Source organism: Oncorhynchus mykiss, chromosome 30 (genome assembly GCF_013265735.2).
Source record: "Oncorhynchus mykiss isolate Arlee chromosome 30, USDA_OmykA_1.1, whole genome shotgun sequence".
NCBI lineage: Eukaryota > Metazoa > Chordata > Actinopteri > Salmoniformes > Salmonidae > Oncorhynchus > Oncorhynchus mykiss.
The window spans coordinates 21,926,928-21,949,167 of NC_050570.1; the positions used below are offsets into that span (position 1 = coordinate 21,926,928).

The 22,240-nt window shown below is 40.8% G+C and overlaps 1 protein-coding gene across 4 annotated transcripts in view; it reads left to right on the forward strand.

The window, feature by feature from the left end:
- The first annotated feature begins 12,155 nt into the window (after nt 1-12,155).
- Nucleotides 12,156-22,240, forward strand: part of LOC110521552 (formin-binding protein 1-like) — a 73,414-nt gene continuing 63,329 nt past the window's right edge. For 3 of the 4 annotated variants that reach the window (XM_021599166.2, XM_021599168.2, XM_021599167.2), the window contains exon 1: nt 12,158-12,377. In XM_021599166.2, coding sequence (XP_021454841.2) covers nt 12,354-12,377 — 24 coding nt within the window. In that variant the 5' untranslated portion in view covers nt 12,158-12,353. Of the gene's footprint in view, nt 12,378-22,240 lie in introns of all 4 variants that reach the window. The other variant, XM_021599169.2, reaches the window with a different exon arrangement.

The following is a 22,240-nucleotide window of genomic DNA, read 5'->3' on the forward strand; positions in this document are numbered from 1 at the left end:
CCTTTATGGTAGAGTGGCCAGAAGGAAGCCACTCCTCAGTAAAAGGCACATGACATCCCGCTTGGAGTTTGCCAAAAGGCACTTAAAAGTACTCTCAGACCATGAGAAACAAGATTCTCTGGTCTGATGAAACCAAGATTGAACTCTTAGGCCTGAATGCCAAGCATCACATCTGTAGGAAACCTGACACCATCCCTACGATGAAGCGGGATAGCAGCATGATGTGGGTATGTTTTTCAGCAGCAGGGACTGGGAGACTAGTCAGGATCGAGGCAAAGTACAGAGATCCTTGATGAAGTCCTGTTGCGCTCTGGAGCAGGTTAACAACCCTAAGCACACAGTCAAGACAACGCAGGAGTGGTTTCAGGGTGTCTCTGAATGCCCTTGAGTGGCCCAACCTGAGCCCGGACTTATCATATCAAACATCTTTGGAGACCTGATAATAGCTGTGCAGCAACGCTCCCCATCCAATCTGACAGAGCTTGAGAGGATTGGCAGAGAAGATTGGGAGAAACTCCCCAAATACAGGTGTGCCAAGCTTGTAGCGTCATGCCAAGAAGACTCAAGGCTGTAATCGCTGCCAAATGTGCTTCAACAAAGTACTGAGTAAAGGGTCTGACTACTTAGTAAATGTGATATTTCAGTTTTTTTAAAATTGCAACATTGTCTACAAACCGTTTTTTGCTTTGTCATTATGGGGTGTTAGGTTCTAATTCTCAGAGTAAATAACTCAAGGACACTAGAGAAGCTTAACCAAGTTGAATTCTTCCCAAAGGGTCGATACAGCTGTAATTCAGACTCAGACATGGCTTCCCCCGTGGTGGTATTCATACCCCACTTTGGGTGGAGTCTCCTCCTTATCGCTAAACATTGCATCATTCTTGCTAAGCAGGGAACTAAGTGATATGAGCCTTCAACGGTTTCTCCCCTTATCAGTACTGTCACATGCGATTGTTTTCCCTGCACTCAGCCCCTCCCAAGCTTCATCATGGCACCCCTCATTTCTCTTTCGTAGCTAATGTTCCTATACCTCTGAGTATAACAATGTTCCAAGTTTAGCCCCGAATCCAAAAGGGGTATTGAGCGTAGATTGAGGTGGGAAAAAAAAAAATTAATCCACTTTAGAATAAGGTTGTAACTTAACAATGTGGAAAAAGTCAAGGGGTCTGGATACTTTTCAAATGCACTATCATTTGAGTATCCATTTGTTGAGGCATCGCTGGTGTTGCCTATGGAATGTACTGTTTGATCATGTAGCCTGTTCATTTGCTTAGTCCACATAGTAATGTAAACTCAGAAAAAAAAGAAACGTTCCTTTTTCAGGACCCTGTCTTTCAAAGAGAATTCATTAAAATCCAAATAACTTCACAGATCTTCATTGTAAAGGGTTTAAACACTGTTTCCCATGCTTGTTCAATGAACCATAAACAATTAGTGAACATGCACTTGTGGAACGGTCGTTAAGACACTAACAGCTTACAGACGGTAGGCAATTAAGGTCACAGTTATGCAAACTTAGGACACTAAAGAGGCCTTTCTACTGACTCTGGAAAAACACCAAAAGAAAGATTCCCAGGGTCCCTACTCATCTAAGTGATTGTGCCTTAGGCATGCTGCAAGAAGGCATGAGGACTGCAGATGTGGCCAGGGCAATAAATTGCAATGTCCGTACTGTGAAACGCCTAAGACAGCACTACAGGGAGACGGGACGAACAGCTAATTGTCCTCGCAATGGCAGACCACACGTAACAACACCTGCACAGGATCGGTACATCCGAACATCACACCTGCGGGACGGGTACAGGATGGCAACAACAACTGCCCGAATTAAACCAGGAATGCACAATCCCTCCATCAGTGCTCAGACTGTCTGGACTGAGAGGCTGGACTGGCCTTTAGGCCTGTTGTAAGGCAGGTCCTCACCACCGGCAACAACGTTGCCTATGGGCACAAACCCACCGTCGTTGGACCGTTGGACCAGGACTGGCAAAAAAGTGCTCTTCACTGACGAGTCGCGGTTTTGTCTCACCAGGGGTGATAGTCGGGTTCGCGTTTATCGTCGAAGGAATAAGCGTTGCCTCGGAAGAGTGGGGTAACATCTCACCGCAAGAACTGGCAAATATGGTGCAGTCCATGAGGAGATGCACTGCAGACCTTAATGCAGCTGATGGCCACACGAGATACTGACTGTTACTTTTGATTTTGACACCCCCTTTGTTCATGGACACATTATTCAATTTCTGTTAGTCACATGTCTGTGGAACTTGTTCAGTTTGTCAGTTGTTGAATCTTATGTTCATATAAATATTGACACATGATACGTTTGCTGAAAATAAACGCAGTTGACAGTGAGAGGACGTTTCTTTTTTTGCCGAGTTTGTCTTAACCTTGACCCTGAAACTGTGCTGCATAATGAGGCCTAGTGCTCATTAGCTATAATGGAACCATGTTCCATTATGTCTGCACCGCATAGTGATAATTTACATCAGACTTATTTGAGATTTCTATGGTACATGTTTCAACTTGTATTTACAAATGTATTCAGCTACTTTTATACAAATAAACAAATTGTATTGATAGTGTTATTACATTACAAATCTTAACAAAAACATTTTTGTGTGATGGTACACATTGTTTAGCTAATTAGTTCCTCTGTAAAGGTGTTTTGTCAAATAGATTTAACATTATACTTCTGCTAAAGGTAATTGTTTAAAATAAAAACCAGTGAGTCAGCTTCTCACAGAGTAATGGTGTACTTAATTTGTCTTTGGAGAGCTGGTATTCCTGTTTGATTTTCAGGCAATTACTCAACCTGATGAGCATGAAGAGAAACATGGAATGGGCATGTGTAAACTGATCAGGATTTCCACTCAAAGGATTTGCAACACTATTTTTTTTCGAACAAAGTGCCATTCAATAATCCTGCATCTTAAAGGCAAACCCCAAAATAATGACTTGTGATGGCCAGAGCCAAATAAACTGCCATTATGTAATGGTTTTGGTTTTTCCAAGGAAAATCTCAACAGCTGCTTCCAGTCAGTGAGAACCAGCCAATACACTGTGAACCTATATAAGTGTCAGGTATGATTCTCAAAGATTTACCTTCCCCGTGTCCTGGGGAAGAATCACTCCATCCTAGAGTCTGCCAGACGAAGAACGCAGAGCTCTCCTTTAACCTAAAAGGATAAACACTCCTGGTAGCCCTTTACACTCGTAACATTATACGGGTTGAAAATGGCAGATTTGGACACTGATAAGCGCCTAAATTGGAACGCAGTGGCTGCAAAGTAACATACTACACATGACTTCAGAGTTCTGGCTCTGCGCTTTCCAGCGCTGTATGGGTTTTGACTGACCGCTGTTCTGAACTTGAACACTGCATGCGACAAGAAGTTTGCAAGTTTTTGGTTTCCTGTGGGAATTGCTGTAAATTACGAGGACTATGTATTTTGAAAGGATGAGGATTATAATAAATACTGCTTTGTCATACAAACAAGCCAAACCCCTGTGAATCCGAACGCGCACTTCACATTTCCATATAAAACCAATGCTATATCAGTGTCAACGTTTATGATCACTATGTTTGATGTACAGTTACAAGATGCCAGCATTGGGTTGTCCTCAACAGAATGAGCCTATCTTTGTTGCATTGTGAAGAAAATTTGCTGTGGACCAAGCATCTGCACACGACTCCAATCTATGCGCACCAAAATGATCTGTTTCTCTGAATTTCTTTGTGAAAGCCTAACACTGTAAGATATATTTTATAATTTAGCTAATCATGTTGGCAATTGTACAAGCTTTAATAGTACAAGCTTTCATGTGGGCTTTATGCCCACATGAATCAGATTGCAATTTATAATGGACTGTTTTTGGATTGCGTAAACAACAGTAATTGTGTAAAGATGGAGATGCAGGGTTGTGTTCCAAACAAAACAACTACAAGTGTTTTTGCTCTAATTCCCCAATGGCACAGCTAGGAGAGTTAAAAAAAAAAAAAAAAAAAGTTGAAGACTTCTTTTGAGTCATAAAGTGCCTTGAAATTACTTACACCAGTTAGCCTCTCACTCAAACCCTTTTAATTTGGGGGTTTTATGTTGCGCCAACCCCACATTTTACAAGAATATTCTTATGTTACTGAATGTATCCAGAGTATTTTTAGATTTTGTTATCAACAAATGTGGTGAAAAGTACAGTAAATGTAAAATGCACATAAAATCAACAGTGTAATGTTTGGATTATGTCAGGTGATCTGTTGTGTCCTCACCTTTCCTCTAATAATTTCCCCATAATCTCCAAACTGTTCCCTTTTAATTGCTACCATGGTTATGTGTATGCTTTCCATATTTCTTTCCATATTTTTGCTTTCCATATTTCTTCCTGAAACACACACAAAAGACAGGGACCAGTTTCGTTCGTATTTTCAATATATAAAGGAATTGATGTGTAGGCACAAGGCAGATTTTCATAGTGACTACTACTGGCCATATTGGACAAACCATAGCATAACTCTCAGGGCCATGGCGACAGTGATTTTTGGAACAGAGACATGCTACAGCAGACGTCATGGAACCCTGAGCCTTTAGTCTGTTGGTCTCTGCCTACAGGAGAGAGAGGATAAATACTCACAGATCTGTTCACCAGCCAGCCTTTTTAAGACACTGACATGAAATTCCACAGCCATGTTTAAGAATGAGTGTGAGAACTGAGCGCATAAGTGTCTGCTAAATGACAAATGTAAAACAACAGCTAATGAAACATTCTGATGACATGGCGTTTTGAATTCAAGACCTGATTCCAATCATAGTGCTATATAACAGAGCTGGCTGAGTTCCACAGGAATGTCTGTGTGTTTACAAAGGCATGTTGAGATGCCTCACTGTGCTCCTTTTCACCAGTTTTTGTGCGTCATAACAATGTGCTGTTTCATTCTGTGGTGAGTGCTCAGGGTTGCCTGCAGTGCCACTCCTGGGTTTAGAAAAGGGTCCACTCTGGCGTTGGAACGGTGTTCTGTAGAAATATCAGGGGGGTGTCTCGCTGGTCACACAGCTAGACAGAGTGGCTGCCTTTCAATGATGCATTCCCCATTACTCGCCACATTGCCAACCTGATGCCTGAAGAAAAACATTCAAATCAGGCAATTACACTTGAATAAAACGTATTGCCTTTATAAAAAAATGTGTACTTTAAGTGGAGTTTTTAAGAATGAAAAACTAAAGTAAACTTTCTGTCAAGATTTATTAAGGTTTTCAACAAGTAATTTCTGTTATCCAGACCGACTGTTTGAGCACCATCACCTGATCAAGATTGCAATACCCTCTGCATCTAGAATATTCCACTGCCATGGCAATGAGCCGATCTGTAAAGGCAGATGAAAGCTGGCTGAAGAGACTTATTTTCCTTGTGTTCTCCATTCTCATTCAAAAAGATTGCCCATCTTAATCTGGTTCTTGTTTTGGTAGGGAAAGATATGATTGGTCAGAACACACCAAACTGATTTGCAAATTAACAGGGTTAAACTTTGGGCAGCAGGTAGCCTAGTGGTTAGATAGTTGGGCCAGTAACTGAAAGGTTGCTAGATTGAATCCCCGAGCTGACAAGATAAAAATCTGTGATTCTGAACGAGACACTGTTCCTAGGCCGTCATTGTAAATATGAATTTGTTCTTAACTGACTTGCCTAGTTAAATAAAGGTTAAACAAAAAAATACTTCATTGTCCTGATGCTCTTTTGTTGAACATTCTGCTTAAAAAATGTGTCAGGTAATTAATATTTTATTTGAACATAGATCATATAAGAGGTTCCTATATGCATGTACTTTATGAAGCAATGAAAGACTGCATGAAAATATAATTAAGTTAGTTGTAAAAGTCTGACCTTTAAGAAAAAGTCTAGATGGCATCTTGTAGGAGGATAGGTAAATGCTTCAAAACTAAAAACTATCACACAATCAACAGCATCCTCCTTGGTCTTAAGCAGGGAAGATCTCAGACTGCAGATGAAATAATTTGATCAGTAGTATTAGTGTTCTGTTGTATCTTTATATGAGTCATTCATTAGTTGTATTGGTCTCAGTGATTCTAGTTCACACCTGAAGAGGAGGGAATGCACCTCCACTCTCCAACAAGTAGACTAGCTGGTTCTGGATGGCCACATCCTGGGCTCTGAGCTGTTTCTTGACAGTTATGGGGTAGGCTGTACCACCACTCAGTGACATCATTAGCAATAAACACACACCACAGTCCGTTGATTTGACCTATGCCTGCAACAGTGGAGAGTGCCCAAAGTCATTATGATGATTATAACACCTATTCTTATTTATACATACTTCATTATTACAATGCACTGGACCAAGAGATTTCCCTTGCTGCCAAATTTGAGCTTGGACATTTAGATGAGTGACAGGCATGCATTAAGAGCATCCATCACTGACAGAGCAGAGCACCCTCTCTACTTGTTACTCAGCCTGCTGAGGGGATGTCTCCATAGAGCAGGCTCATTCCAGCGAAGGGAGACCGCTCAAGTTAGTATCCATTTTCTAACAGCATGCGTAGACGGTCCGTAACCAACATCTTTTTGTTTCTCTGGGTGTGCCTCTTTACTGCATTCTCTCCACCCACTTCTTTAAGTATTAAAGTATTAAAATATACCTGCAAGGGCCACCATAGTCAGAAGGCTGGTACAATACAGCACAAATGGAAAAATAGTTGATACACTGACATTGCTGAGTTATATGGAGTTTCTACCTACCTTTGTTGGCATGCCTGGCTGTTTCGTAGGTTAGCCTGGAATCAGTAGAGGCTGGTGGGAGGAGCTATAGGAGGATGGACTCATTGTAATGGATAGAATGGTATAGATGGAACGGAGTCAAACGTGGTTTCCATATGTTTGATACCGTTCCCTTAATTCCATTCCAGTCATTACAATGAGCCAGTCCTCCTATAGCTCCTCCCACCAGCCTCCTCTGCCTGGAATACATCATTGTGAATTGGCTGGAGGGCATCATCTAAAACTGGAAAGGCACTTAGCAAATCGCCTTCCGCGCACACTGGTGCTCATCAAGTATGAAGACACTGGCTGCTGTTTAGCTCGGCCTGACAGAATCTGTGCCAAACGTTGCCATAGGTTGCCTGCTGATATGCTTGAGTGTAAACAGCGTTCTGGACACCTGGGCATGCTAGATGTGCACGGGTCAACGTTCCATAGAGTTGACTGAGATGAGCTATAAATAGGACGTAGTCTGCCTTTGATCCTCAAACCCCTGAAAAGCAATGAATGGATGACATGGTTGTTATAAATCACATTTTATTGGTCACGTACACATATTTAGCAGATGTTATTGCAAGTGTAGCGAAAGGCTTGTGTTCCAACAGTGCAGTTGTATCTAACAATTCACAACAATACACACAAATTTAAAAGTAAAAGAATGGAATTAAGAAATATATAAACGTTAGATTGAGCAATGTCGGAGTGGCATTGACTAAAATACAGTAGAATAGAAAACAGTATATACATATGAGATGAGTAAAGCCGTATGTAAACATTATTTAAACATTATTAAAGTGACTAGTGTTCCATTATTACAGTGGCCAGTGATAACCGGCTACCACCCAGTTATTCAACCCTGCAGCCTCTAAGGTGCAGGGTTGAATAACCAGGTGGTAGCCGGCTAGTGATGGCTATTTAACAGTCTGATGACCTTGGGATAGAAGCTGTTTTTCAGTCTCCCAGTACCAGCTTTGATGCACCTGTACTGACCTCGCTTTCTGGATGATAGCGGGGTGAAAAGGCCGTGGCGCGGGTGGTTAATGTCCTTGATGGTCTTTTTGGCCTTCCTGTGACATTAGGTGCTGTAGGTTTCCTGGAGGGCAGGTAGTTTGCCCCTGGTGATGCGTTGGGCAGACCATCCTCTGGAGAGCCCTTTGGTTGTGGGCGGTGCAGTTGCCGTACCAGGCGGTGATACAGCCCGACAGGTTTGTGAGGGTTTTAGGGGCCAAGCCAAATTTCTTCAGCCTTCTGAGGTTGAAGAGGCGCTGGGGATCATTCAATATTCCCTTTCTTTTGTTCAGTGAAATCATCCCATGTGAAGAGTCAACTAATTTAATTAAAGTTCAATTCATAACTAAATTGTTGTTTTTTTCTATTGGAAGGATTTCATCATTTGCAATTTGTCTACTTATGATAAGGTAAAAGGTTTATGTTTCTGTCTCCATATGATATGGCTAATATATCCAATGCAAAAAACATCTACATTTAAATGGTATTAATATTAATTGACATATATTCCCATTAATTCCCACGGAAAGTTTCCACCTCTGAATATTCCCCAAAATGTGCAACCCTAGCAATAACACAAGGATAACCCTGATAAAAGAGTTTCAAGACAAAGTTTCATACTTCTAAATGTCTTTAAGGATGAAACTACATGAGTTTTCATAGCCTACTGTTATATTACACAAAGACAAACCCAGTTGGTCAGATGATCATCAGTTTTCTCTGGATGATGCAAAGCACACATTGAGCAGTCTTGTTTCGCTTTGAAGACTGGAACAAAAAGAGGACCACATTTTTTATGCATTGTTGACATAATTAAAGACGCTTTCTGGAACCCATCATTTTAAAGGTTGTGCTTCAAAGACAAAATCTGTCCCTCACAGTTGCATACTACATTGTTCTCTCACTGTCTGTGCTCTGCCCCCTTCCCACACCCTCTAGCAAAGGGTCCCCCAAAGATCGTCTTTCTGCTTTACATGACCTATTGGAGACTCAAAAACACCTAGTCAACCTTGTTGTAATCTACTGTAAGTCTGAGAATTTCCCTCCTTTTTTCTGTATTTCCTGTTAGCCTAATGCAGAATACAAATAACACCTCCCCTAATGGCTAAAACAGAAAAACAGAAAGGTTCCATGAGATCACCATGTGGGATTATGGCACATGAATTACAACAACTACAGTAGGTACATCAAACCTACATCAAAGTACATTATACCTCCCAAAATGTATTTTCCGGTATCAGTATTTCCTTTTTCAGGCTTTTTTCCTGAGGTTCAACACTTACAGCCAAATGTTTAATACGGGTATACCCCGAAAAAATTCTGGAAAGTCTATAGATACAGTGGTCAGGGATCACTTTATTAGGTACAACCCCCTTTGCATCTGGAACAGTGTGAATTAAAAACAGTTGATGAAACTGGGAAAGGAGATAGACTGTTCAAGTTTTTAAGTCCAGTTGGAGTTTAATTTCAGTCACTGCAAGCTGAGTGTTGGAATGATTAAAAAAACTGTTTTGTAATTTTCCTGAGTTACAAAAGACCATCACAGACTGTGCTGTCATTTTGCACACTCTAAAGTTCAAACAAACGGTAACATAAAACCTGAATACTTCTCTGCATGCTTTAGTGTCTAGAAGGTCAAGACCACTGGACTTGGTGTATGTAGGAGCAATTTATTTTCGTGAATATGGTGGTGAACCTAATAAAGTGGCAACTGAGTGTAGACATCACAAACAACTCCTTTGAGCATTGTCTGTCTGTTATACGTTTGATCAATGGGTAGGCTCACTTGGATATATAGAGTTGAAGGTAAAGACAAAAATATGAAAGTAAGACATTAAAACACTGGCAGAATTCTTTCATCCATATTCATTCACATAAAACATGTATTTTAAAGTATAAATACCACTCTAAGACCACTGTCTTTCTGAATGTTTTAAAAGGTTTGGAAATAGTTATTTCTGTAAGGAATGTGAATTGAAAGGGATTTGGTAATACCTATGTAGGTGGCATAGTTTCTACACTGGTATAATTAGAGCGTTGGACTAGTAACCGGAAGGTTGCAAGTTCAAATCCCCGAGCTGACAAGGTACAAATCTGTCGTTCTGCCCCTAAACAGGCAGTTAACCCACTGTTCCTAAGCCGTCATTGAAAATAAGAATTTGTTCTTAACTGACTTGCCTAGTTAAATAACGGTGAATAATAATAAATAATGGGTATAATGTGTGGTTGTTGCACACCTCCCTGCTGAATTATGTAGAGCAGATTTGGGCCAGTTTATATATTTTTTCATGATTTTCACGTAGGCTTTGTGCTAGCAGTTTAAATGAGAAAGAGAGCAAATAGCATAGGGACAGCCTGGTTCAAATCCAAGTTTTTAATGGTTAGTGCCAGTAGAATACAGAGGGGTTCATATACAGTTCAGAGGCAAATCATAGTGTATGCATTTAGCCCAAAAACCAAACATGTACCATCTACTTCTTATATTAATGCTTTTTTTGTTATCCACCCTCTGGTATCTTTCAATACCCATGGAAATATATATATATACCCTATATACTGTACGTACACCACTGTTCGAAAGTTTGGGGTCACTTAGAAATGTCCTTGTTTTTGAAAGAAAAGCAATTTTTTTGGTCCATTAAAATAACATCAAATTGATCAGAAATACAGAGTAGACACTGTTAATGTTGTAAATGACTATTGTAGCTGGAAATGGCTGTTTTCTAATGGAATATCTACATAGGCGTACAGAGGCCCATTATCAGCAACCATCACTACTGTGTTCCAATGGCACATTGTGTTAGCTAATCCAAGTTGATCATTTTAAAAGGCTAATAGATCATTAGAAAACCCTTTTGCAATTATGTTAGCATAGCTGAGAACTGTTGTCCTGATTAAAAAAGCTATAAAACTGGACTAGTTGAGAACCTAGAGCATCGGCATTTGTGGGTTCGATTACAGGCTCAAAATGGCCAGAAACAAATAACTTTCTTCTGAAACTCGTCAGTCTATTCTTGTTCTGAGAAATGAAGGCTATTCTATGCAAGAAATTGCCAAGAAACTGAAGATCTCGTACAACGCTGTGTGCTACTCCCTTCACAGACAGCACAAACTGGCCCTAACCAGAATAGAAAGAGGAGTGGGAGGCCACGGTGCACAACTGAGCAAGAGGACAAGTACATTAGAGTGTCTCGTTTGAGAAACAGACACTTCACAAGTCCTCACCTGGCAGCTTCATTAAATATTACCCGCAAAACACCAGTCTCAACATCAACAGTGAAGAGGCGACTCCGAGATGCTGGCCTTCTAGGCAGAGTTGCAAAGAAAAAGCCATATCTCAAACTGGCCAATAAAAATAAAAGATTTAGAGGTGCAATTGAACACAGACACTGGACAGAGGAACTCTGCCTAGAAGGCCAGCATCCCGGAGTCGACTCTTCACTGTTGACATTGAGACTGTTATTTTGCGGGTACTATTCAATGAAGCTGCCAGTTGAGGACTTGTGAGGCCTCTGTTTCTCAAACAAGACACTCTAATGTACTTGTCCTCTTGCTCAGTTGTGCCCCGGGGCCTCCCACTCTTCTTTCTATTCTGGTTAGAGCCAGTTTGCGCTGTTCTGTGAATGTCTGTTGAATGTCCGAAAGTGTGAATATAAAACCAACTACTGATATTTACAGTAGACAGACATAATATCAGCAATATCACAAATAATTTGGACTGTGTGCAGAAAAGTAGCTACTTAGGCAACTTTACATGACTATTTAGCTGCGTAAAATATATTAGACGTGTTTCAAAATAACCCCGCGTATAGGTGTTACACGATTAACGTCTTGACAGAAACAAAAAGGATCCCTTAATGCGCCTATCTGATTGGCCTATACTCCATACATACCACTAAATGGCGCCATTTACTAATCAATAAAACAGATTAAGCTTGTTTTTCAATCGCAGAGTTTATAGCCGTCGGTGCAAATCATAAAAAAGGTGACATTAGTCCCCTGACATTGCCCACTAAATGTATATTTATAAATTCATTATATTCAACAGTAAGAGTTAAATAAATGAAAGGTTAATTACTTATTGTGGATAACTTTTGAGGCCAAATTATTCTAACAAAATCATCAAAGTGATTGTGGTCGATAGCAGCTAATATGAATATTTCAACAAAATTAATGAATTGATGATACAATTTATTCAGAAAGTCTTGCTCTTCCCACCAAATTTTTGGAATTTAAAAAATACTGTGCAGAGGATCATGTCATCAGCATAGTTCTAGTATAGCTAATTTAATTATTTTATGTGTTGAATTAAAGTTATATAACTATTTTGTTGATGACTAAATAATAAGGAATAGCATGCATACATTTAACATTTTATTGGCGAACCTGAACCTCCCGGTTCTCTGAATCCTAGATCCCAACTTCCTTCGCTAGAGCTGAATTTAGACAGCTCCTCAGGATGTGAGCAAGGAGTGTATACCACAGACGACAGCAGACGATTGGAAACGCAACATTGGCGAGTTTTGAGCTGGGAATACACTGACAATCTGGGGGTTTAGCAACCAGGGGAGTCCACAATGACTTGGGGAACGGAGCTTTGGGTAAGTTTGCTATTGGTATAAACCATGTTGCTCTCTTCTTTGTTCTTGTGTTGATAACACGCTTGCCAAAATTTAGCACGAATTCGATGAAGGTGCTCGGTTACCTTAGCATTGTGTAAGCTGCTAGCCAGCTAAGCCTGGCATGCACCTTTACCATAGTACTACAGACGGTAAACAATAGGCAAGACGTGTAGAAATGTCCGCCAGGCATAGGGGATAATTTGCGTATCTTTGTCTAGGACTTGTTATCATAACACTGTCTCTAACAGGGGCTTGATTGATCAGTTATTGTTTTATTTTTGAAAAGGGAGTCATCACACCCTCTTAGTTCACACATAGACTAGCAAGCTAGCTAACGTTAGCTATCCCCCCAAAAAGGTGGAGACAGGAGGGTATAACGCAAGTAACCACCTGTACTATTTTTCTCTCGATGCTTTTATGGATCTGATGGCTACCAGCATGAAACAATGCACTTACACATTTCGTTTAACTTGGTTTTAAAGCTCGAGTGTTTATTTATGGCTGGGTCTGAGTGACTCCTCAAGCTGCTTGACCAGCATTGTTCCCAGTTTGCAATGAGATTGCGCAAGTCAAATAGTTAAACAATAGTAGACTTGAGGAAATCAAGCATTTTTCTTCTCCCAAATATAACAAAAAACGACTCACCCATTGAACAGACGTGGGGGGGCTTATTCCAGGTACGGTCTTTGTCATGTTCTGTCTGGCTTGCCCTCTGACAGCCAGGCCCCTGGCTACATCACCCGGCTTGCCCAAGCGGTTTATCGTCCAAATTATTTTTGTGACTATATCTAGCTACCATGTTACTGCAGCAAAAATCTGTTCCACGTTATTTGGTTAGTGAGAAAATAATCTGCACCTATCGAAATATTCCTCACCAGGGACATTGAACTCCTTTGACATGTATTCCAGTTACATGGGTGTTGCCCATAAAACGTTTGGTCACCCCCAGTATCCTACCTAATGGGGCAGCTTCTCCCCCTAATCATTCTAATATGGATAGTTGCGAAGACTGCAGTGTCGCTGCCAACATGATAGCTAGTCAAAGAAGTGATGAGCCTGTTTCATACCAATTACATTCATCTCTAACATTGATAGAGAGAACTGCACTGTTATGTAGTTTGAGGGAAGAGAACAATATATTGAAGAGTTATTCAACATGTGACTGATGTGGCTTATATGGGTTCACTTCAGTATGATTAACCTTTGAACCTGTTTTGTTGATAAAATGTACATTTACTATGTTTCCTTGAATGATTCAGTTACTGCTAAATTAACTCTCAAAAGCATGTCGGTGCCCTGAAAAGACTAAAGTATGTACACTGCTCATAAAAATAAAGGGAACACTAAAATAACACATCCTAGATCTGAATGAAATATTCTTATTAAATACTTTTTTCTTTACATAGTTGAATGTGCTGACAACAAAATCACACAAATTATCAATGGAAATCAAATTTATCAACCCATGGAGGTCTGGATTTGGAGTCACACTCAAAATTAAAGTGGAAAACCACACTACAGGCTGATCCAACTTTGATGTAATGTCCTTAAAACAAGTCAAAATGAGGCTCAGTAGTGTGTGTGGCCTCCACGTGCCTGTATGACCTCTCTACAACGCCTGGGCATGCTCCTGATGAGGTGGCGGATGGTCTCCTGAGGGATCTCCTCCCAGACCTGGTCTAAAGCATCCGCCAACTCCTGGACAGTCTGTGGTGGTGGATGGAGCGAGACATGATGTCCCAGATGTGCTCAATTGGATTCAGGTCTGGGGAACGGGCGGGCCAGTCCATAGCATCAATGCCTTCCTCTTGCAGGAACTGCTGACACACTCCAGCCACATGAGGTCTAGCCTTGTCTTGCATTAGGAGGAACCCAGGGCCAACCGCACCAGCATATGGTCTCACAAGGGGTCTGAGGATCTCATCTCGGTACCTAATGGCAGTCAGGCTACCTCTGGCGAGCACATGGCGGGCTGTGCGGCCCCCCAAAGAAATGCCACCCCACACCATGACTGATCCACCGCCAAACCGGTCATGCTGGAGGATGTTGCAGGCAGCAGAACGTTCTCCACGGCGTCTCCAGACTCTGTCACGTCTGTCACATGTGCTCAGTGTGAACCTGCTTTCATCTGTGAAGAGCACAGGGCACCAGTGGGGAATTTGCCAATCTTTGCGTTCTCTGGCAAATGCCAAACGTCCTGCATGGTGTTGGGCTGTAAGCACAACCCCCACCTGTGGACGTCGGGCCCTCATACCACCCTCATGGAGTCTGTTTCTGACCGTTTGAGCAGACACATGCACATTTGTGGCCTGCTGGAGGTCATTTTGCAGGGCTCTGGCAGTGCTCATCCTGCTCCTCTTTGCACAAAGGCGGAGGTAGTGGTCCTGCTGCTGGGTTGTTGACTTCCTACGGCCTCCTCCACGTCTCCTGATGTACTGGCCTGTCTCCTGGTAGCGCCTCCATGCTCTGGACACTACGCTGACAGACACAGCAAACCTTCTTGCCACAGCTCGCATTGGTGAGCCACTTGTGTGGGTTGTAGACCCCGTCTCATGCTACCACTAGAGTGAAAGCACCGCCAGCATTCAAAAGTGACCAAAACATCAGCCAGGAAGCATAGGAACTGAGAAGTGGTCTGTGGTCGCCACCTGCAGAACCACTCCTTTCGTGGGGGTGTCTTGCTAATTGCCTATAATTTCCACCTGTTGTCTATTCCATTTGCACAACAGCATGTGAAATATATTGTCAATCAGTGTTGCTTCCTAAGTGGACAGTTTGATTTCACAGAAGTGTGATTGACTTGGAGTTACATTGTGTTCCCTTTATTTTTTTGAGCAGTGTATATTCGGGCAATAGCTTACAGTTCAGTTTGTGAGGCTCTTATTGCTTGATTGCAAGAGCTGTATGTATAATAAAGGTCTCATGAACCTAACCTACTGCACCATGCTGTAAAATGCCTAATTTGGCCAAACTTCTGCAATTCAAACATTTTGAGTTGTGCTGTAAAGCCATTAGCCTATGCTGTCTGATTTTAGAGGTTGACAGATTATGATTTTTCAATGCCGATACCGATTAATCGGCCTAATCTTTTTATTTATTTTTATTAATTAAAAAATAATTTTCCAGATATTTATTTGTAATAATGACAATTACAACAATACTGATTGAATAATGAACACTTATTTTAACTTAATATAACACATAAATAAAAGCAATTTAGCCTCAAGTAAATAATGAAACATGTTCAATTTGGTTTAAATGCAAAAACATGGTGTTGGAGAAGAAAGTAAAAGTGCAATATGTGCCATGTAAAAAAAGCTAACATTTAAATTCCTTGCTCACAACATGAGCACATATGAAAGCATGAGTCTACAATATTCCCAGTTACGAAGTTTTAGGTTGAAGTAATTATAGGAATTATAATGCGTTGACTATTTCTCTCTATACCATTTGTATTTCACATACCTTTGACTATTAGATGTTCTTATAGGCACTTTAGTATTGCCAGCCTAATCTCGGGAGTTGATAGGCTTGAAGTCATGAACAGCGCTGTGATTCAAGCATTGCTCAGAGCTGCTGGCGAACGCTGTAAAGTGCTGTTTGAATGGATGCTTACTAGCCTGCTGCTGCCTACCACCGCTCAGTCAGACTGCTCTATCAAATATGAAATCATAGACTGAATTATAATATAATAAACACACAGAAATACATGCCTTTGGTCATTAATATGGTCAAATCTGGAAAATAGAATTTTGAAAACAAAACATTTATTCTTTCAGTGAAATATGGAACCGTTCTGTATTTTATTGAATGGGTGGCATCCCTAAATCTAAATATTGCTGTAACATTGAACAACCGTCAATGTTATGTCATAATTATGTAAAATTCTGGCAAATTAATTACGGTCTTTGTTAGGAAGAAATTGTCTTCACGCAGTTCGCAACGAGCCAGGCGGCCCAAAATGCTGCATATACCCTGACTCTCCTTGCACTGAATGCAAGAGAAGTGACATAGTTTCCCTAGTTAATATTACCTGCTAACATGAATTTGCAGGTTCAAAAAATATATACTTCTGTGTATTGATTTTAAGAAAGTCATTAAATTATGGTTAGATACATTTGTGCAAAAAAAACAAAACAAACATTTGTAGTGTTTTTTTTGCAAATGTGCTTTTGTTAAATCATCACCTATTTGGTGAAGTTGACGTAGGCTGTAATTCAATGATAAATGAACAGGCACCGCGTTGATTAAATGCAACGCAGGACAAGCTAGTTAACTACACATGGTTGATGATATTACTAGGTTAACTATTGATTATGTGATGATTGATTGTTTTTTTTTTTATAAGATACGTTTAATGCTAGCTAACAACTTTCCGTGGCTCCTTGCAGCCACAAGGTCCTTTTGATGCTGTACTCGCGTAACAGGTGGTCAGCCTGCTACGCACTCTCCTCGTGGGTTGCAATGTAATCGGCCACAATCGGCGTCCAAAAAGGCAGATTCCCGATTGTTATGAAAACTTGAAATCGGCCCTAATTAATCGGCCATGCGGGCATAGTCTGATTGTCTGGCTGCATGTGTTAGGCCCTTATCCCTAATATTTGAACGGTGTGCTATACGGGCACCAACTTGATTCAAAATGGTCATTCCGTATTGTTTTACTCTTAAATCTCTATCAGGAATCCCTTCAAGACCTGATTGGATTATTTATTCCCTGGATTCTCTGGTTCACTGAAAGGCATCTCTAGTTACATAGAGTAGATTGAATTAGCATCTGTAGCACAGTAACACCGATGTCGTCTGTCTTGTCTCTTTTTATGAATGACATTCATTTAGCCCTGATACCTTCTGGTTCCTGCCTAGACATTGAGTCAGATTAACATAATAGTTTGATTAGTGTTGGCACATGCGGCAGATCAATTACACAGCTGAAACACTGATTTTTAAGCTGTTTACATGTCCTAATAATTAGAATGATTATTCAGGAAAGCAGGTATTTTAATCGCCGTGTGCTTACTTAGATTATGACCTTAAGCTGATGAAGATAAGGTGTTTGCATGACTAACGCCATACTCGGCCTACTGCCATAATCAGTTTAATATCGAGTTATTAGTGTGCATGTAAGCGTACTCCAGAGAGTATTCAGAAAGGAAACTAACCACATTGCAATGATTCAAAAAAACACATCTGGGCCTGTCTGTAGTGAAGGAATGACAGGTGTGATATTGACATGATTTTAGGCTCTGATGGGCTGTTACTGTAGGCCATATGTGTGCATTACACCTTTATCTGTTCACATGTCAAAGTACTATCTGTCTGCCTGGCATGTTGGCATTCATCCATGGCTTTGTGACCTAAAGCCTGAGACTAACACATCTTATTACATGGGGTTGGCATTTCCCCAGCAGCTAACTGACTGAGACTGATCCACTGGAGATGGTTTGTGAATGGAAGCAGTGTGTCTACAAAATTTTACCATGCTGAGCACACAGGCTATCAACAGTTATTCTAGCATTCTTTTTCATAACAGATGTCTTATAGGCTAGGTTATGTTCTGTTGACTGCAACAGCTGTTAACAGGGAGGGATATGATCATGGTTAAAGTCTGGCTTGTCGTTTTGTGCAATGAAGAGTGACGGAGTTTGAGTGAGTTCAATTAAGGACACAGATGTTGAATCACAGCTGAGACCTGCCATTGCATTCAGTTCACAGCACCCAACATGAAATCCTTCTCCTCAGTGAGTAGAGGGGTGTGATATCACAGGATTGTGTAGGGGAGTGTGTGGGTGGATGTCGTCTTTAATAAAGGGAAGTTGTGCTAGCAGGTATGGCTCAGGAAGATGTTAAGCAGGGAGAGTGTGGAGGGAGGTAGACAGCGTCGTGGAGACAGAGGGTTTGGTGTGTAACGTGTGTTCCCATGCATTCCCAGGGGAAGACTGGGAACATTGAGGGGAAATGCTGCCCTGCCCAAGTAAATTACACGGGACAAAACAAAGGAAATATGGTAAAACAATCAATGAGAGGTATATCAGGAGGAATCACAAGTGAACAGGGATTTGATAGGTGGAGGCACTACTACATTTCCAGAGTGCCTGCAGCGTTGGATTGCATGCATTTGTTTATTTTTGCTTAATCTGCACAGATTTACCGTGTAAATCCATTGGTCATGTTTGAGCTTTTAGTTGTGCAGTTTTATGATAAATAGTATAGGTCATTGGCTGAGGCATGTCAGGCCATTGGACCTAATATTGAAGGAAAGAGTTTGTTGTGGTTTATGATGGCTTAACCGGATTTTGCCTACACTTGTTTCGCAAACTGACCTACCGTATGTTTTTAGAGATACTGTCAGGGGATTTCTCTGATATAAAACAGTGTAACATGAGGTTGCTATTAGAGGTCGACCGATTTATGATTTTTCAACGCCGATACCGATTTACTGGAGGACCAAAAAAGCCGATACCGATTAATCGGCCAATTTTTATTTTTTATTTTATTTTTTACATCTTTAATTTATTTGTAATAATGACAATTACAACAATACTGAATGAACACTTACTTTAACTTAATATAATACATCAATAAAATCAATTTAGCCTCAAGTAAATAATGAAAAATGTTCAATTTGGTTTAAATAATGAAAACAAAGTGTTGGAGAAGAAAGCAAAAGTGCAATATGTGCTATGTAAGACAGCTAACGTTTCAGTTCCTTGCTCAGAACATGAGAACATGAAAGCTGGTGGTTCCTTTTAACATGAGTCTTCAATATTCCCAGGTAAGAAGTTTTAGGTTGTAGTTATTATAGGACTATTTCCCTCTATACCATTTGTATTTCATTAACCTTTGACTATTTGATGTTCTTATAGGCACTTTAGTATTGCCAGTGTAACAGTATAGCTTCCGTCCCTCTCCTTGCTCCTCCCTGGGATCGAACCAGCAACACAACGACAACAGCCACCATCGAAGCAGCGTTACCCATGCAGAGTAAGGGGAACAACTACAAGAAGGCTCAGAGCGAAGGACGTTTGAAACGCTATTAGCGCATGCTAACTAGCTAGCCATTTCACTTCGGTTACACCTGCCTGATCTCGGGAGTTGATAGGCTTGAAGTCATGAACAGCGCAATGCTTGACGCACAACGAAGAGCTGCTGGCAAAACGCACGAAAGTGCTGTTTGAATGAATGTTTACGCCCCTGCTTCTGCCTACCACCGCTCAGTCAGATACTTGTATGCTCAGTCAGATTATATGCTTGTATGCTCAGTCAGATTATATGCAACGCAGGACACGCTAGATAATATCTAGTAATATCATCAACTATGTGTAGTTAACTAGTGATTATGATTTATTGTTTTTTATAAGATAAATTTAATGCTAGCTAGCAACTTACCTTGGCTTACTGCATTCACGTAACAGGCAGTCTCCTTGTGGAGTGCAATGATAGGGAGGCAGGTCGTTATTGCGTTGGACTAGTTAACTGTAAGGTTGCAAGACTGGATCCCCCGAGCTGACAATGTGAAAATCTGTTGTTCTGCCCCTGAACAAGGCAGTTTACCCACCGTTCCTAGGCTGTCATTGAAAATAAGAATGTTTTCTTAACTGACTTGCCTAGTTAAATAAAGGTATAAATAAAATCAAAATCGGCAAATTGGCGCCATAATTACCAATTTCCGATTGTTATGAAAACTTGAAATCGGCCCTAATTAATCGGTCGACCTCTAGTTGCTATGTCAAACACTCAGAAGTGGTGTCCTCATACCTTTTTATTTTCAGACAGTATGAAGTTATTTAGCGTCGCTACTTGGGCTCCATCCCCTAGGCCCTATAATTTGCATCTTGTCAAAGCCTGCCCTGGACACACTGGACTGCCTTTGGAGTCTTTGCTTTTTACAAGGTAAATAAACCATAATCTGTCATAATGATCAGACAGACCATTTTTCTTTTGTGATTATTAGGGAGGTCTAAGATGGGTTCTTACTATGGGGGGGTTGCTGCGCATGCTATCCAGACGCAGCGTGCGTCTCCTACCCAGACGGTGCATTGTAACGCTTCACTGGCGGTCAGAGCTTTAAGAACGGAGTCACAGAAACAGCAGAGCACAGTCGAAGACAGTTTAATTAGTGCTATTCCTCCAGACTGGGCTGAATCATCGTCCTGGCCTTGTGATTCTGTCATGTTTTTGACAACTTGAACTCCTTCTCCATTATAGGATTAGTAGGAACTTTTTGGCAGATGTTTCACGCCCTAATGCAGATTTTCAGAGCATCAATTTGTGGTATTTAGCTGGTTTACAGCCATACAACATGTCTTTATATATTTCTCTCTCTCTGACTGGGCAATCCCATGTCCTCTGAATAATGTAGACTGTGCCTACCTGTAATAGCTTGTTAAAAAGATGATTCACATTCTGGGTTGCTCAGTTCCTCCTATGGTTTGTGGGTTGGCTGGTGAACCTCCTTTGTCCAGGCTTCCTTCTTAGTGTTAATCTGGACAACATGGGGTTAAATCAGGTGAGGCCAACTGGCCAAGATTAGAGCTAAACTCTCTCTCCCTGCCAGTCTGGTGGTGCTGCCAGCCTGCCTCACAGAGGGGCTTTCAAGGCTTCCTTCCAATAACAACCATGGTGAATGAAGACTGGGTAATGACTAATGAGTAGGCTGTAGTTGGTCTATATTTGGTACTTAATGCTATCAAGTTTTTGAGATCTGGTCACATCAATTGAAGGCTGACTGAGGCCATGGTTCACCATGACCCGGCATATTTATTTTGTCTCTGATCTATTTCCAGTAAGGAGCAAAGTTAATGGTTTTCCATGAGCACACATTTCAAATCCATTGCTCATAGGGTTAAAACAATGGGGCATTGACCAAACTTAAAATCTCAGCTGAAGTTATTTTATTTTGCAGTGTGAAAATACTAGTGTTTGTCTACATGCCATGGCAATCTCCTGTCTGTGATTTTCCCCTCCAATCTGTGGTTTTTGGGATCATGCGCTGAATGTGGATAAAGATGGAGAGATTGTGTTCTCTTAAGATGTCATGGCACAGTTTGGATAAAAAAACAGATTTAAAACAAATTTGAAGAATCATGTTAATATTGTTACATTTTTGTTTTCAGCCAAGCTTCTTTTTAAATTTTTTAAAATGGAACTTTACACCTTTCCTGCACAGTACAACCCCAGGATAATGAGTGCAATCCAATAGAGATTTATACACAATTATAGCGTTGTACCTTTTAATACTCTCTGCTGGCACTGTCTACGTCCTCTGACAATCACATTGAAAATACACCTGCTGGGTTCTTCCTGTTGTGCTGGTGCGCTCTGTAAATGTGACTCCACTCTTGTCCCTGCAACTCTTCTCATCCCTAAATGGATTTTATATGTCATGTAACCTCAATTTCTATGCTCTTTCATACATTCCATTTTTAAGCTTATCAGCAACATGTAACCTAGCCATACAGTTGAAGTCGAAGTTTACATACACTTAGGTCATTGAAACTCGCTTTTCAACCACTCCACAAATTTCTTGTTAACAAACTATAATTTGGCAAGTCGGTTAGGATATCTACTTTGTGCCTGACAAGAAATGTTTTCAACAATTGTTTACAGACAGATTATTTCACTTATAATTCACTGTATCACAATTCCAGTGGGTCAGAAGTTAACATACACTAAGTTGACTGTGCCTTTAAACAGCTTGGAAAATTCCAGAAAATGATGTCATGGCTCTAGAAGCTTCTGATAGGCTAATTGACCTAATTTGAGTCAATTGGAGGTGTACCTGTGGCTGGATTTCAAGGCCTACCTTCAAACTCGGTGCCTCTTTGCTTGACATCATGGGAAAA